Source organism: Lottia gigantea, assembly GCF_000327385.1.
Source record: "Lottia gigantea unplaced genomic scaffold LOTGIsca_38, whole genome shotgun sequence".
Taxonomy (NCBI): domain Eukaryota; kingdom Metazoa; phylum Mollusca; class Gastropoda; family Lottiidae; genus Lottia; species Lottia gigantea.
The window spans coordinates 694,824-709,056 of record NW_008709295.1 but is presented as its reverse complement, the minus strand read 5'-3'; the positions used below and the strand labels follow the sequence as shown (position 1 = coordinate 709,056).

At 34.9% G+C, this 14,233-nt stretch overlaps 1 protein-coding gene across 1 annotated transcript; it reads left to right on the top strand.

Annotated features, from left to right (window-relative positions):
- Positions 1 to 4,704: 4,704 nt before the first annotated feature.
- On the top strand, positions 4,705 to 4,959 carry LOTGIDRAFT_121808 (hypothetical protein; the record flags this gene model as incomplete). Its single annotated transcript, XM_009059195.1, has 1 exon — positions 4,705 to 4,959. One exon carries the CDS (start codon positions 4,705 to 4,707, stop codon positions 4,957 to 4,959), a length of 255 nt encoding a protein of 84 aa, XP_009057443.1.
- Positions 4,960 to 14,233: the final 9,274 nt, after the last annotated feature.

Genomic DNA, 14,233 nt, shown 5'->3' with positions numbered 1-14,233 from the left:
ATTTATAAGACTAATGTTATTGATTGTTTAATTTTTGACCACGGATCAAAACTTATGAGTTTTTGAAACTAAACGGGTGTTTTATGTGTTAAAATTAATGAATGAGATTTTAGCCACTTCTCACGAAGGAATTATGCTTACTCACGATAAAGATCACTGATTAGATGGCTGTAAAACATGTAAAGTACTAAGGTTATTGTCTCTCAAAGTTCTCGGTCGATAGGATATATCTGCCAAGCCTAATATTTTCGGTGTTTGGATAAATCGCAGCTGAATATTATGACTTTAGATTTTATGAGTAAGAAATTGTTTCTTTTCACCGTGTGTCACAGAATTGTACTAATTAGACATTGTTCAGAACATTTATAACCTTTTATACTATACATAATATATTAAATTGGAATATTAATGACATGAAATCTTGTCTGTAATATCATTTTGCAAGTACTGTTAAAGAAAGATGTAATGAATAGTTATATATTAATCGAATGATTTAGTAATAACAAATATGTTTGATGTGGTGTAACAAATATATTTATCGTAATGAAATATATTAGAAATATTTATTACAATTTTTGAACACATCTGGCCTAATAGTATTCTGGTTTAATAATGAAATTTTGTCGTGTTACGGTCTACAAGAAATAAAAGCTTCATATAAATTCATCCAATATTGATATGTACGTTTATAATAGGTCATTAACGTGAACGTGAATATAAAACATTGGACTTGTCATTAAAAATTAATAGTTTGTTTCAATCAATACTAATAAATATAGATCATTACTTTACTCGGTAAGAAATATCAAAATTCTGTCTATAAAACTCTTATGTTCATACATTTACATTTTTTTGTGTGTGGTAGTCGGAAACAATCTCAGTCGAGGCAAAATTCCTAAGAAAACACTGCGTGAATGCCCGATTTCATGTTTATGTATTTATGCTTAAATAAATTGTTCAATTCTATGTACAACTGGAATTGTTAATGTTAATGCATTTAATGGTACAGATTCGCTATTTAGGGGTTGATTTAGATCTGAAATATACGTAAAGAGTCTTCAGAAGTACTAGAGCCAAAATACCTCAAACTTGGATTTTCACTTTCTTTTTTTTAAATATGTCTCTTCTATATATGGCCTCCGGAAATGTCATTTTAAGTTTTCAGACGCCGATAATTTCTAACATTGATTTTAAGGCTCAAATTTGGACGGTGAGCTGTGAAAAAAATTATTGATTGGCTTCGTTAAAAAAAAATCTACTTGAAACTAAGGTACGAATGATTTAACGGGTGGCCAACCTGTCCCTTTATTATGAGAGTGAAAATAAGATGTCGTTTAAATATATCTCTCGTTAAGTTATATCGCGTTAACTAACCGTATCGACACATTTCATATTGAAATTGCGTTTAAATTTAATGCAAGTGGCTCAGTGAGTTAGACGCTTGCTCTCTAACCTGACGGTCCAGGGTTCAATCCCGGCATAGGTCGAGATAATACCTTCGGATTTTTCAACCCGGTTCCCCCCTGTCAGTGATGCAGGTAGGAGGGGCTGACATGGAAAAAGCGTCTAGTCGTGCGGATGGGACAATAAACCGAGGCCCCGTGTGCCACAGGCTGTGCACGTTAAAGATCCCTCGACAGTTGGAAATCGAAAAAGAGCAGGCTAATGCCGCTGTCCTGGCAAAATTTCCCTCCTGGCACCCTGCATGGCGTTGCCCGTCTTCATTAGCCCACAAGGTGCAGAAGAGTAGGACGTAAAACTCCATTCATTTCATTTAAATTTAATGCATGTGTAATCGTGTACTTTTAGTTATAAGGTAGAAGTATGATCTCGAGCTAATTGCCTTGGAACAATAGTGTAAATAGTTCCATCGTTTTTTTTTATTGACTAAATCTGTGGCAGAATGGCATCAAATGTTCTTGAAGAATAACATTGCTTCACGACCGCGATAAACGTCTTGAAGATCTCGCTTTGTATTGTTCTTAACGAACGTACCCTTACAGGCGTATTGTTTCAGATCAAGGAATTGATTGTCCTAGAATGGTGATTTTACCTAGCATTAAGCGCTAATGATGTCATGTATTCAATTTAAGAAAAGGAGAGTTTATGCCGATACGATAAAACCAAATGTTTTCCTTACAAGAATTCGCAATGCAAAGCCCGTGACATTATAGCGCACATACCTTTGGTAAAATTGACCTTATGAATAATAGAAATGTTATTAAGAAATTCAGTGGTTATGTCTGTTTCACATCAGCAGCGGTATTATTCGATAAAACAGAGAATAGTTAATTATGGATGAATTTTAAACAAGAGTATTAAAATTATCAGACATAAACTAATGTAAATTTTATACTCTCTTTCTGCTGAATGATTTTATTTAAATCTTTAATGACTGGGTTATCAATAGAACCTAAATACGACTTAAAGAACTATTGTTAGGGATTTAAGTTCAGTGCCTTAACCTTTCCGTCGAGATATAAAACAAAATATTCAAGTTTAAGAAAAGGAATGGTTTGCAAGAATCAAATCCTAATTTTTAATATTTTAATTTCTTCTTTACTTGTTGACTTAAAACTGTATCACAATCGACAATAATAATTATGCTCGAGGAGAACATTTTGAAATTTTAAAATGGCTTTATGAGCTTAGACACGCCTTGGATTTATTCCGCGTCAATAAACAAGACGGTTCAGATTTGAAATATAGTTTTTGGTTGCCATTATGTAATTGTGCTGATTTAAAGAGAAATTTGCATTAGACCTCTTGACGTGATTTGTGAATAAGTAATGACGTAATATTTGTCACTTTAGATTTCTTAATGCTTCCGATTCATAAACTGGGTTTAATCAAATTATTCTTGTGAAATACTATACCGATAAAAAGATCAAATAAACCTATTCAATTTAAGATTTACCGTAGTTAAATGCAAAAAGGGATTTCTGCCTAAAGTTATGATAATTATTATAATATCTGTTCAGCTTGTTAACTAAATGGTTATTTAGTACCCTCTTATACCATATTTGGCCAAGCTGACAGAGTTGAGATCTAATCTCAATACACATCCTTCTGGCTTTTATCGCTCATGAAGATTTTATACATATGAATTATTTATTTGAAGCAATACAGACAATAAACGTTGAAAGAATATATGAAATTCTATTGATTATTTTAAAATTCTTTGTATTCATTTTTCTTATTTCAGGATAAGACATGAATGGAGTTAGCGAACCAGTCACTCTTGGCAATATAAAGAAGGAACCCCTAGACACATTTGAAAGGTGTGATGAAGAAAATCAAGATAATTTGAAAAGCTATCGGCATCAATTGATTGGACCATTTGCAGTAAATGAGTCGTCTTATAACGAAGAAAGAGAGAAACCAAAGATGTCTGATACTGATATTTTGTCTGTGAGAATAGCTTCTAGAGATGGCGCCGATTCTATAACATCACAAGAGAGTGACAAAATAGCTTTCAGTGATGACATTGGTGGTGAATTGAAATATGAATGTCAGATATGCAGTGCTAAATTTCGATCAGCAAGAGCGTTTCGCGGGCATACTAATGCACATCGGTATTCCAGCGAGGGTCAGTCTGCGTCATTTCTACCCTGTTCACCATATTCAGGCCAATTTTCTCCAAAGGCAGAACAACCCCAGCCGCAGACAAGTGGAACATTTAAATGTGATGGTTGCAAAAAACTTTTTTATAGTCGCGATACATATGCTATGCATATGATGCTTAGAGCGAAAAATGATAACTGCAGTCTTTCGAAAGCAACATTATCACAAATAAACCTTGATCTTAAAGAGGAAAAGAGTGAACGAGTTAAGATGAATATTGAAGCCATTCTGTCCTCTCTTGGACATTCCGCGTGGAATCCAATGGATTTACACAAGTTGCCGCTAAGAAAACCATTTGATTACAGACCATCACAAGAGTTACCAAGACCCCATCCAGGAACAAGTGATACTTTAGCCTGCTCTGTTTGTGGTGAAGTTATGCATAGTAAAGATTCCTTGGCTATGCACATGTTATTTCATGCAAGAGGTGACGGAAATGAAGAGAATCAAATTAAACCACTTCCTTTACCACCGCTTGCTTTACCGACAATGAGAGAGTATGCCAATGCCTTGGCCTTGGCAGGAAACAAACTGCAAGCGGCGAGAAATATAGCTGCATTTCATCAGGCAGCGGTAAACCTGACGGATAATATGTCTTACTTTGAAGCTAGAGCCACAAATCCACATGTCTCTTCGAAGCATGCGTTCGAACCACACTCTCTAATTAAAGGGCTAACTACAAATGATGCTGATCACAGAACTGAACATTCTAAACTACAGGCATCTAAAGACATACCCGAAGACATGTCTCCTATTACACCACCCTCTGTTCACCAAGACCTTAGAATTGGTAATAACCACTCGGGGGTTAGCTCCTATTCCAGTGATATCGAAGAAACAAAATCGGACACCGCAGTAGATTTTGCAAGAGACGATTCGGATACACCAATGGATTTAGTCTTAAACAAAGCCGATGATGCTCGACCAAGGTCGTTGGATGGTGGAATGAAAACTCCAAGAATATCCGAAAAAAGATATCACGGAAAATATAAAAATTACCACAGGCTGAAGATGCGCAGGTTGCTACGAAAATATTCTAAACAAAATTTTGCGAGACGGCAACAAATTTTACACAGCAAAATGGATGAATCTACTATTAAACAACCAGAAGAGGCGTCGCCGATATTAGAAAGCAATCCTAACATCCCAAAGGAATTGTTAGCTTCTCGTAGCATTAGTTGTTATTGTCAATATTGTGAAATCATATATTTAGATCGAACAATTTATCAGCTTCACATGGGATTACATAATGTGAATAACCCATGGCAATGCAATGCCTGTGGAAAAGTATGTGAAAACAGACTAGAATTTTCTTCTCATGTCTTACATTACTAGATATTCAATTTTTCCCTTCAAATTAGTAAGCGCTTTATCAAAGAGTTTCACGATGCCTTTTTATCTAGACGTGACCAAATATAGTTCTTTATTCGGATTTTTTAGTAGTGAAGTCGTTCGAAGTTGTGTGTCAAGGGTACGAGGCTGCGTCCTATGTCGTACAGAGGATTTTATAATTTTCCCAAAATTGTTCTTACCTTTAGAATGAATTCTGCTAACGGTGAACAATGCGCAAACAATAATTCACCTATAAGTACACAAATAGTGTCATTGCATTTCGTGTACAGTGCGTTACTTATGTCAGTACAATGCTCTAACTCTGCGCTCTGTTGTGAAATGGCACGACTTGCCACGCATAATTACGCGGACGAAAGTGTAAAATAACTTCAATTGTAAAATCCATATATTTTAATAACCATTTAAGTCTGATCTTAGTGTTTGGTTTAGCCTTAAATAATAGATTGAATTAAGGAATCACTGTTTTTTTCTATGTTGTGAAATTAACTACATTCGTTTTAAGAATACTTATGACCGAATGAGACAGGTGACCTCTCTAATGAACATGTATGGGCGATGAGTAAAGATACTAAGTTTTCAAAATCAACCAAATTTTACAATTGTTTTACTAGTGCTTTAACTGTTATTGTGTTTGAAACTTTTAAGCTTTGTTATTTGCAATATGAGTGCTATTTCCAAATAAATATTATGGCTTAAATGTTATTATTTTTTTTTCATTTATTAATCCGTCAATGTTATGATGTTAACTGACATTAGAACAGCGGAAATTTATCATCGGGTTAGCTCAGTTCTGGAGGCTTGTGGAGAGGTAGATATGGACCATGAACAAATAGGCCTGTCGCCTCAACAATATTGGCGGCAATGCAATTATTACCGGAGACAAAACATCGCAGTTTAATTGACCACCGTTTACTTCTAAAATGAGGTTCGTTACCAGCACTTACCACAAATATAGAGGCCGTATTGTCTAAAAGATCCAAAGAACTCTGATGCAATCAAAATCTTGTCTGCTGTATATTGAATGTCTTTAATACACTTATCATTCCCATGTGGAATAAAAAGTTAGCTATAGTTGTTGAGTTACATGAGTTCAAATATTGCTCTTTGCGAAAACAATGAACTTCCGAGACTTGGGATGAGCATTTTTATAGATGTAATGTAAAATTGATATTCTGTTCATTATTGCAATAGAAACTAGATTTTTAACCTTCTTAAAGTGATTATTTATTATTATATATTATTATGAAGTAGTTTAAAATGCCATTTAAAGTGATAACGACTAAATGACAGGCCACTCGCGTGGTTGTCACGTGGGCAAAATACAGCAAAGGTCAAGAAGTTATGGCAAAAAATCACCATATCTGGTGGACATGTTTTTATGGTTGATTTGCAATCTCACAGCTCATCATTAAGGTAGCATAAAATGTACCTTAACACAACGGCACTGTGAACATGATACTTCAGGAAGTTTTGATATGGTTAAGGGATTGTAAAGAAGTTTTCTACAAAAAGATGTGTATCGGGGACACCGATAGCATCAATTTGAACCATTCCGATTTTCAATTAGACGTCTGTGGTTCCTGCAATTCCACTAAAATTAAGCGTTTTATGACGTCGCTTGTCGTGAAGGCTTTATGAGATCGCATATTTTTGCGATAAGTGAGGTCATCAGACGCTAGGTTTAAGAATTGCAGGGACCACAGACATCTGGTTGAAATTGGAATGGTTCAAATTGTACTATCAGTGTCCCCAATACACATAAAAAAAACTCTTTACAATCCCTTTAATGTATTGGGTACATTTTCTCTAATTTGAGAAGCTTAGTGTATAGTGCATTTCGATATATTATTATTACTAAAATACGTTCAAAGATATTTAGTGTTTGTATTTTAGTAGTTACTTACACTGTTTTAGTTTCTAACAGTCGCTGTGGGCGAATTTTACCTTGCCTCCCAAATTGTCGTGAGTCAATCTTTATGAAATGTAATCAAATTGACGAGTTTGTAGTCTTTGGGACTTGGTTCCTTGACAGTATCTACATGAACAATATTTTCGTTATATTTATCAAGACTTGAGGGAACTTATTTCTGGAAATATCTTGGTAACTATATATGCAAACATAGATATATGCATATTTTCTCAAAAAGTCGAAGTATTTCTATGACAAGGTTAGTTAAGCTATTGCCTTTGATCTGGCTGGTCGAAGGTGCATATCCGATCCAGACGAATATTGGTCAAGTGACGTATATTGATCGATCGTGTAAATTAACGAAACAGAAGTTGAATTTTAGGATTGATATAAATGCATGTGATTTGTGATGGAAGAAATGTGATGATCACGTATATTGAATATCCGCTCACCGTATGGTGGTGACTTTATTCATCTAGTAGCATTGATCTATTTTTATCATTTATTATAACAAAATGTACTGAGTAATTAGATTCCACAAGTAGAAAAAAGAAAAGATTCTGGCTATTATAAATAATAAATAATGTCGTTGTTATTTCAATTGAAAATTATTTAAATATTTAATTCTAGACTAACATTGTCCTCATTATATTAACGAACATAGGATTTTTTCAGTATATTTTGTATTAACTATTTGTGGTCTCTGTCTATGTCAAACTTGTTCATTCTGGAAAAAAATTAGAAGATTGCAGTTTCAACAAAAGCTTAACTAATGGATGTGGAGACATGCCCTAAAGAAGGATCACAACAGAACTAGATTGGAAATGCTTAATCGTGAATTTTTTTAGTAAAATTCGTATGCAACAACGCGCTACATGAACAAAAACACCACCAATTGTCGCTCTATAACGATGTCTCTTGTTTTTGTTTAAGTAGACATCGTATGTATAGTTAACAAAGATCATATACACAATGACCACTCTTAAATCTAGTTAAACATTTTGGGGGTGTATTTTATTTTAAAGCAGATTGTTCTTCAATATGAGGTTGAAAGAGGACAACTGAACTATCGTATATTAACCATGAGGATTTGTAGGATTACCGAAAATATAAGCATAAGCTCGCATGAATAAGATATTTTCAAACTAACTGCTTTCCTCGAATAAGATGCTCTAAAATAAAAAGATTTTTAAAAAAATAACATTTTCTATAATGGATGTTATGTGGAATTATATGCTAGGAATTCAACCTGTGCCCCACATTCTTTCGTGAGTAAAACGCCAACGTGGGTTTCTAGTAGGTTTTATTGTAAAGAAATAAATTCAAAAAAGTATGCATATACAAATTGAAGGTTTCATTGAATTTTAGAGCAAACCTAAGATCAATTTTCATTAATTTTTAATATGTATATTGAATGCGTGTTTTGTTATAACAATGAACTAAGAATACACGTAAATATTTGTGCTACTTAATTACCATTCCATGTTTCTTCGTTGAATGTCTGGAAACTTCTGAAGGGAAGGCCGAAAGATATGACATCGGACGAGTTTTTATCGAGTTAGAAAAGCTTTCCTCTTTCGTGGGCTTTCCTAACTCGTAAAAAACGACTCAGAAGTCATTATCCGACTTACACATGTATACCGTTTCCGAATTCGAGTAATTGGTAATTATGTTGAAAGATCAATCGGTGTGTAAACGTTCCTGGAATTTTCAGAAATATTTGGCACATCTAATCCACATTCAAAAATTCTATAATATGTAGTATTAAACAATACAAATTCTCCAATTACGCTCTAATAATTTAGTATTTAATTTAAAAAATCACCCAATCAATAATTAATGCACGTTGTATCTTGACGGTGACAAGTGAAACGTTTTACCAGAAAGTTGAGGGTATATCTTAATGCAATAAAATTTTTCTATATAGAGGTAGAAATACACTACAAACTGCATAATTTATTGAATTGCTACCGAATTGCTTACAAATTCGCATAAACCGAAATTTGTTTTACATAAGTCAGAATATTCACTTAGTTGAATAAACTTCTACAATCAGTCCAAGGATCCGATTATGTATGGCTGGACCGGCAAATCTTGACGAACACAATAACCCATAAAACGACATCTTCACCATTCAAGACGTTGAGGGTCGAGCTTTCTTACAAAATCGATCTGACACACCTGGAAAGTGCAAGTGTCTTACAGGGCACATTTCATGGTGGCTCACTGACATTTAAGGACTTTACTTGAAGGGCTACATTCCTTTTACAATAACAATCATCAACAACGGATCTTGAGCGCAACAGCTGAAAAACTAGGTCCAAGGCTTCTCGTTGATCCGACGATGACCAAATGCAAAACAGGAATGGTTCATCATTAACGGATCAGTGTAACATCCTATTTCCTATTCTCAAGGATATTAAATGGTTTGGACCTTTGAATGATAGCAACATCGGCACATGTCCTATCATTAGTTTGTTTACGGTTTTCGATATCACAAATTTACCGGAACACGACGACACAAATGAACTCACATTTCAAGGCTTTGCTTATTCAAAAAAGGTATAACTCCCCAAAAATGAAGGCGAGTGTTGATGAATAAGAATGAAAGCCGAATGTCACATCTGCAAAACATCCTGGCTCTCATTAAAATAGTGTCAACTCTTTCATTCCGAACTGCGTGTGTAAAGCGTGAATTCAGCCTGATGATGTCTCCTTCTTGGTGTGATTTGATGCGTATTGCACTTTCGAAAGTAAACAATGGTATGTGAACAGAAAATCCAAAAAGGCCGTTTGTTAACCTATGTGTTTCCAGAACAAATACGTTGGCTGAATCTGATGACATCTCTGTACCTGAATCGGACAGTGAATGAAAATCATTACAGTAGTTGAGTTTCGGAACAAGCCAAGGCTTATGTTAATCCGTCTCCAAATACAATGTACCAAAATACAGAAAATATAAATAAATAGATAAATAAGTAAATTAGCGTACTAATATATATAATAATTTAACAATAAAGTAGTTTGATAGTTACCACAGTTGATTATGTATATAAACATATGAGGAAAAATGTGATAAAGTGCATAGAGTAGCCACACCAGACAGGGGGCGTCATCACCAAGAATTCCGTACGTCCACAAGCACAAACAAAGTTACAGACAGAGACAGCCGGGCTGGTTAATTGGAGGCTGTGTTGGCCTTCAATAAGTAATTTGATCAAATTCAGAATTTTGAGACTAGAGTAAGAAAAACGTTAATTTTACAAGATGTTGAGTATACCCACAATTAGGGTATGTACACAAGATCAACAACTAGGGTAAATATACAAGATTCACAAAAAACACGATCTGCAGCAAGGGTCCGTATACACGATCAATAGATTTGGGTTGGTATACAAGGTTCACAACTAGGGTAAGTAAGCAAGATTCAAACTAGGTTAGGTATATGCGATCCGCAACGAGGGTAATATACAATATCAACAACTAAGGTAAGTATACAATATGAAACATGTAGAGTTTTCAAGTCGGCAGTGGGCATAGTGAATAAGACGTCCAGCGTAGAACCGGAATAATACGAATGTATGTTACTGCAGCCGACTATATTCCAGAATACTGCGCATGCGTCAAATATAATCGTCGACTTCTTTGAGTCAACTCGTCAAAATGATTTGTGTACTAGATGGCAACACCGAACATGGAAGAGTATAGGTCTTCGATTAAAGACGTTAAAGAGACGGTGTAGAGAAGAAGGTGCAGATATTCATTCTGCATCAATAACATGGGTATATATGATGCACCTATGGAACCAGAATACAAGTTTTGTAAGATGACAGGCAAAAATTCTGACATGGGAAAAAGATCTTAGATTTTTAGAACATTTCGAGTCCTAGAATGACCCTTCTAATCCACCCAAATATGAAACCAAATACATTAAGGATTACAAACCCTGAAGATGTTCTGGACTATACATCTTTTTCTATGCTCGAGGAGAAATATTTATTTACTTGGTTTGTACGGCCAATTCCGTAATGTCAGTTTATTCTGACACCGAAGGTAGCCAACTTAAATTATCTCCGACCACCCATTGAACGATTTCAACAAAATCTTAGCTGCACATATTTTTTTCGTAACCAACCCTACGTGTTGCTAGAACAATGTTTATTCCTAAATCCACGTGGACACCCCGTCAGGCCGCCATCCATCCTCAAATATTGAAAGCATTTAAGAGTATGAATAGTTAAACTTTCCCATAACACACGAAAAGCTTAATCTCACACGAGTGGAACGTGAAGCGTTAAACTTACTTAAGAAAGACGATAGCATTGTAATTAAAAAGAGTGACAAAGGTTCATGTTGTGTCATTCTGATTAGGGAGGATTACGTTTCAAATGCAGAGAATCAACTGAATAATCCTAAACATTATGCAATTTTACCGAAACCAATTTTCAAAGAAACTGCTAACATGATTAATAATATTCTTGCCGATTTAGTCAAAACTAGTTATCTCAAACAGAAACAATATGACTATCTGTCTGCCAAACCTGATTGTCGTGAGAGACATCTGTACACTTTGCCTAAAATCCATAAGAATCAAACCAATGAGTGGTTTATCTCGAATAAAATCCCTAAAGGCCGTCCAATTGTATCTGACTGTGGGAGTGAATACATTGATCATTTCTTACTATCTCTAGCATGTCAACATCGCGCATACCTTAAAAACAACCGATTTTGTCAATAAAATAAAACATCTTCGAGTCCCTTCTAATGCTATTTTAATTTCTATCGACGTTTCTTCTATGTATACCAATATCGATAACACTGCTGGTTTAACGGCAGTTCGTAAAGCTTTTAATAGAAACCCAGATCCGAACAGACCTGACGATGCAATTCTACAGCTTTTAGAGATTTGTTTAATTCGGAATGATTTCACATTTAATAGCAGAACGCGAGATATTGCCCCTCTGTCCAATTGACCCACTTTTTAACGGACGCATTTTTGGAAGACATGTTTATGGTTTGGTCTTATTCTATCCAACAGTTTTGGGAATTCTTTGAAATTCTCAACAACCACCATAATTCTATCAAACTAACCACAAACGTGAGTGACAAAAGCATAGACTTTCTCGATACCACTGTCTTTAAGGGAGATTCCATAGCAGACTGTGAGTCTAAGCAGTGTCAGAATACATTGATCATTTCTTACTACCTCTAGCATGTCGACATCGCATAAACTGGATATTAAAGTGTATTTCAAAGAAACTTGATACTCATCAACTCTTGCACACCCAAAACATACCTTTTCTGGTATAATTAAGTCACAAGTTTTACAATTTCACCGAATTTGCACAAGATCCTCTGATTTCAACCAAGCCTGTACGATTGTTTTCTCAAAACTGAAAGAGCGTGGGTACTCGAAACGATTTTTACGAAACATAAAAAAAATTCCACCTTAGCACAGATAGCAGCTAAAAACAGACTTTACGCACGAGTACCCGATCCAGGTACATCTAACATGTGAACATTCGAATGTAATATATTTAATTTCATGCAAGAAATGCCCCAAACAATATGTAGGAGAAACTAAGAATAATTTACGAACTCGTTTTAATGCTCACAGGTCGGACTTGTTGTGAGAATCGATGTTCTTGTTGATGATGTCGAAAATCTTGACCAAATTTGGATCGAATTGTTTCGTTCTATAAGGACGTTCAATGTTCAATTCCCTTAAAGTTGTCAAATCTCTAATTTAAAATCCCTTTTCAGCAACAATGACATCACCCTTTTCAAACATATTCCTCCACAAATATTAGTAAGCTGTTTCTCAATGATAATTCCAGCCAACAAGTAGAAAGCAAAATAATGTCATTACTCCCAGAGGGTTTATACCAATTTATGCTTTATACGTCGTAGGTGATTTATAAGAATACATAATAGATCGATTGGGTATTAATGTACATGTATATATCTACAAAACAAAAATGGTCCAGGTAATCTATCTACCTTCACACAATATTGCTATATAAATATTTTAAAACGTTATGCAAGATATTCTAAAAGCAAACCTAGTTGCAATTGCATAAGGGACCATAACAAATCATCAATAAGCCTCGATGATCTATATCGGATAGGATTAGCAATATTGGTGATAAATATAAAAAAATTCATCAAATAATGTCTGAAATATTCCGTTTGTCACTAGTGTAAAACACTACTTGTTCATCTGCCATCTCTTCCCATGTTAAAACACGAAATTCAACCTTCTACAACTTTTTCCAGAAATCTCGTTGAAGCTTTCCAATATGTTGAATGAAAGCCTGACCAATCCTAAATGTCTCTTAAAAAATTCAATAAATGATGACCTTGAAAATTTTGAGCTAGTCAAATTGAATGTTGACTACTACCGGTTATACTCATCCGCTAGAGTTTGGCTGTTCACAAAACGACTATTTTTAGAATTATCCTTCCGCCTTTAGGTCTCTCATCATCTCACCAAATCTTAAAGATAATGCAATTTCAAACATCAAATTCCAAATCTAGACCAAAAATGACACAAAAATAGACATGCAAAAACCCCAAGAGGGAAAGAGAAAGAACATTTCTAAAAATAGTCTTTACTAAAATAGCCTTCACTACATTCATATACAATCATTTGCATAAAATATTTTAGTGGAGTCCATACGGCAAATGTACACTTCATTGGGTGATGATAGAGCAGTATTAGCAGTGGCTGCATTTGTTTTATCTCCTATCTTTTAAGACAGTAGAAATAAAATATGAAAATTACAATCCTTTCTCTTTTTGTTTAGTCGGGGTGGGATCCACTATTGGTAGCGGGCATGTTAACTATAACATATCTCCGATCAATCAATCCTCTTTATTGTTACTGAACCACCTAAACACCCAAAATATGTCCCTGAGAGAGACGTTCGATATTTTGTAGTTTATATGAAAATACTACTTTTAAAACTCTTTTAATGACCGTTCAGAAAATGAACCCGAAAAGAGCTGTTTGAATCATTAGAGACCTCAATCGGTCTTCTAATTAACACCATCCAAGTCCTTTTCAACAGCTTCCAAAACCAGTGCTCGTCACCGTTCCAATTCTTTCCGCTGCCAAACCCCAGCAGTGAACTAAAAGGACAAATCAACATAAAATCTCCCTGCCGTACAAAACCCACCTAAATCATAGGCTTTTCTAACCGGATCCAAGACTTCTTTAGAAATCGAAATTCATCACATCAGTCAATCCTCAAAAATTACGACCGTGATTCTGAAGCAGCTTCCGTTATCCTACATGTTGTTTCAACAACCGCAACCAGTTAGATAAAAAAAAACCTCCTCCTCCGA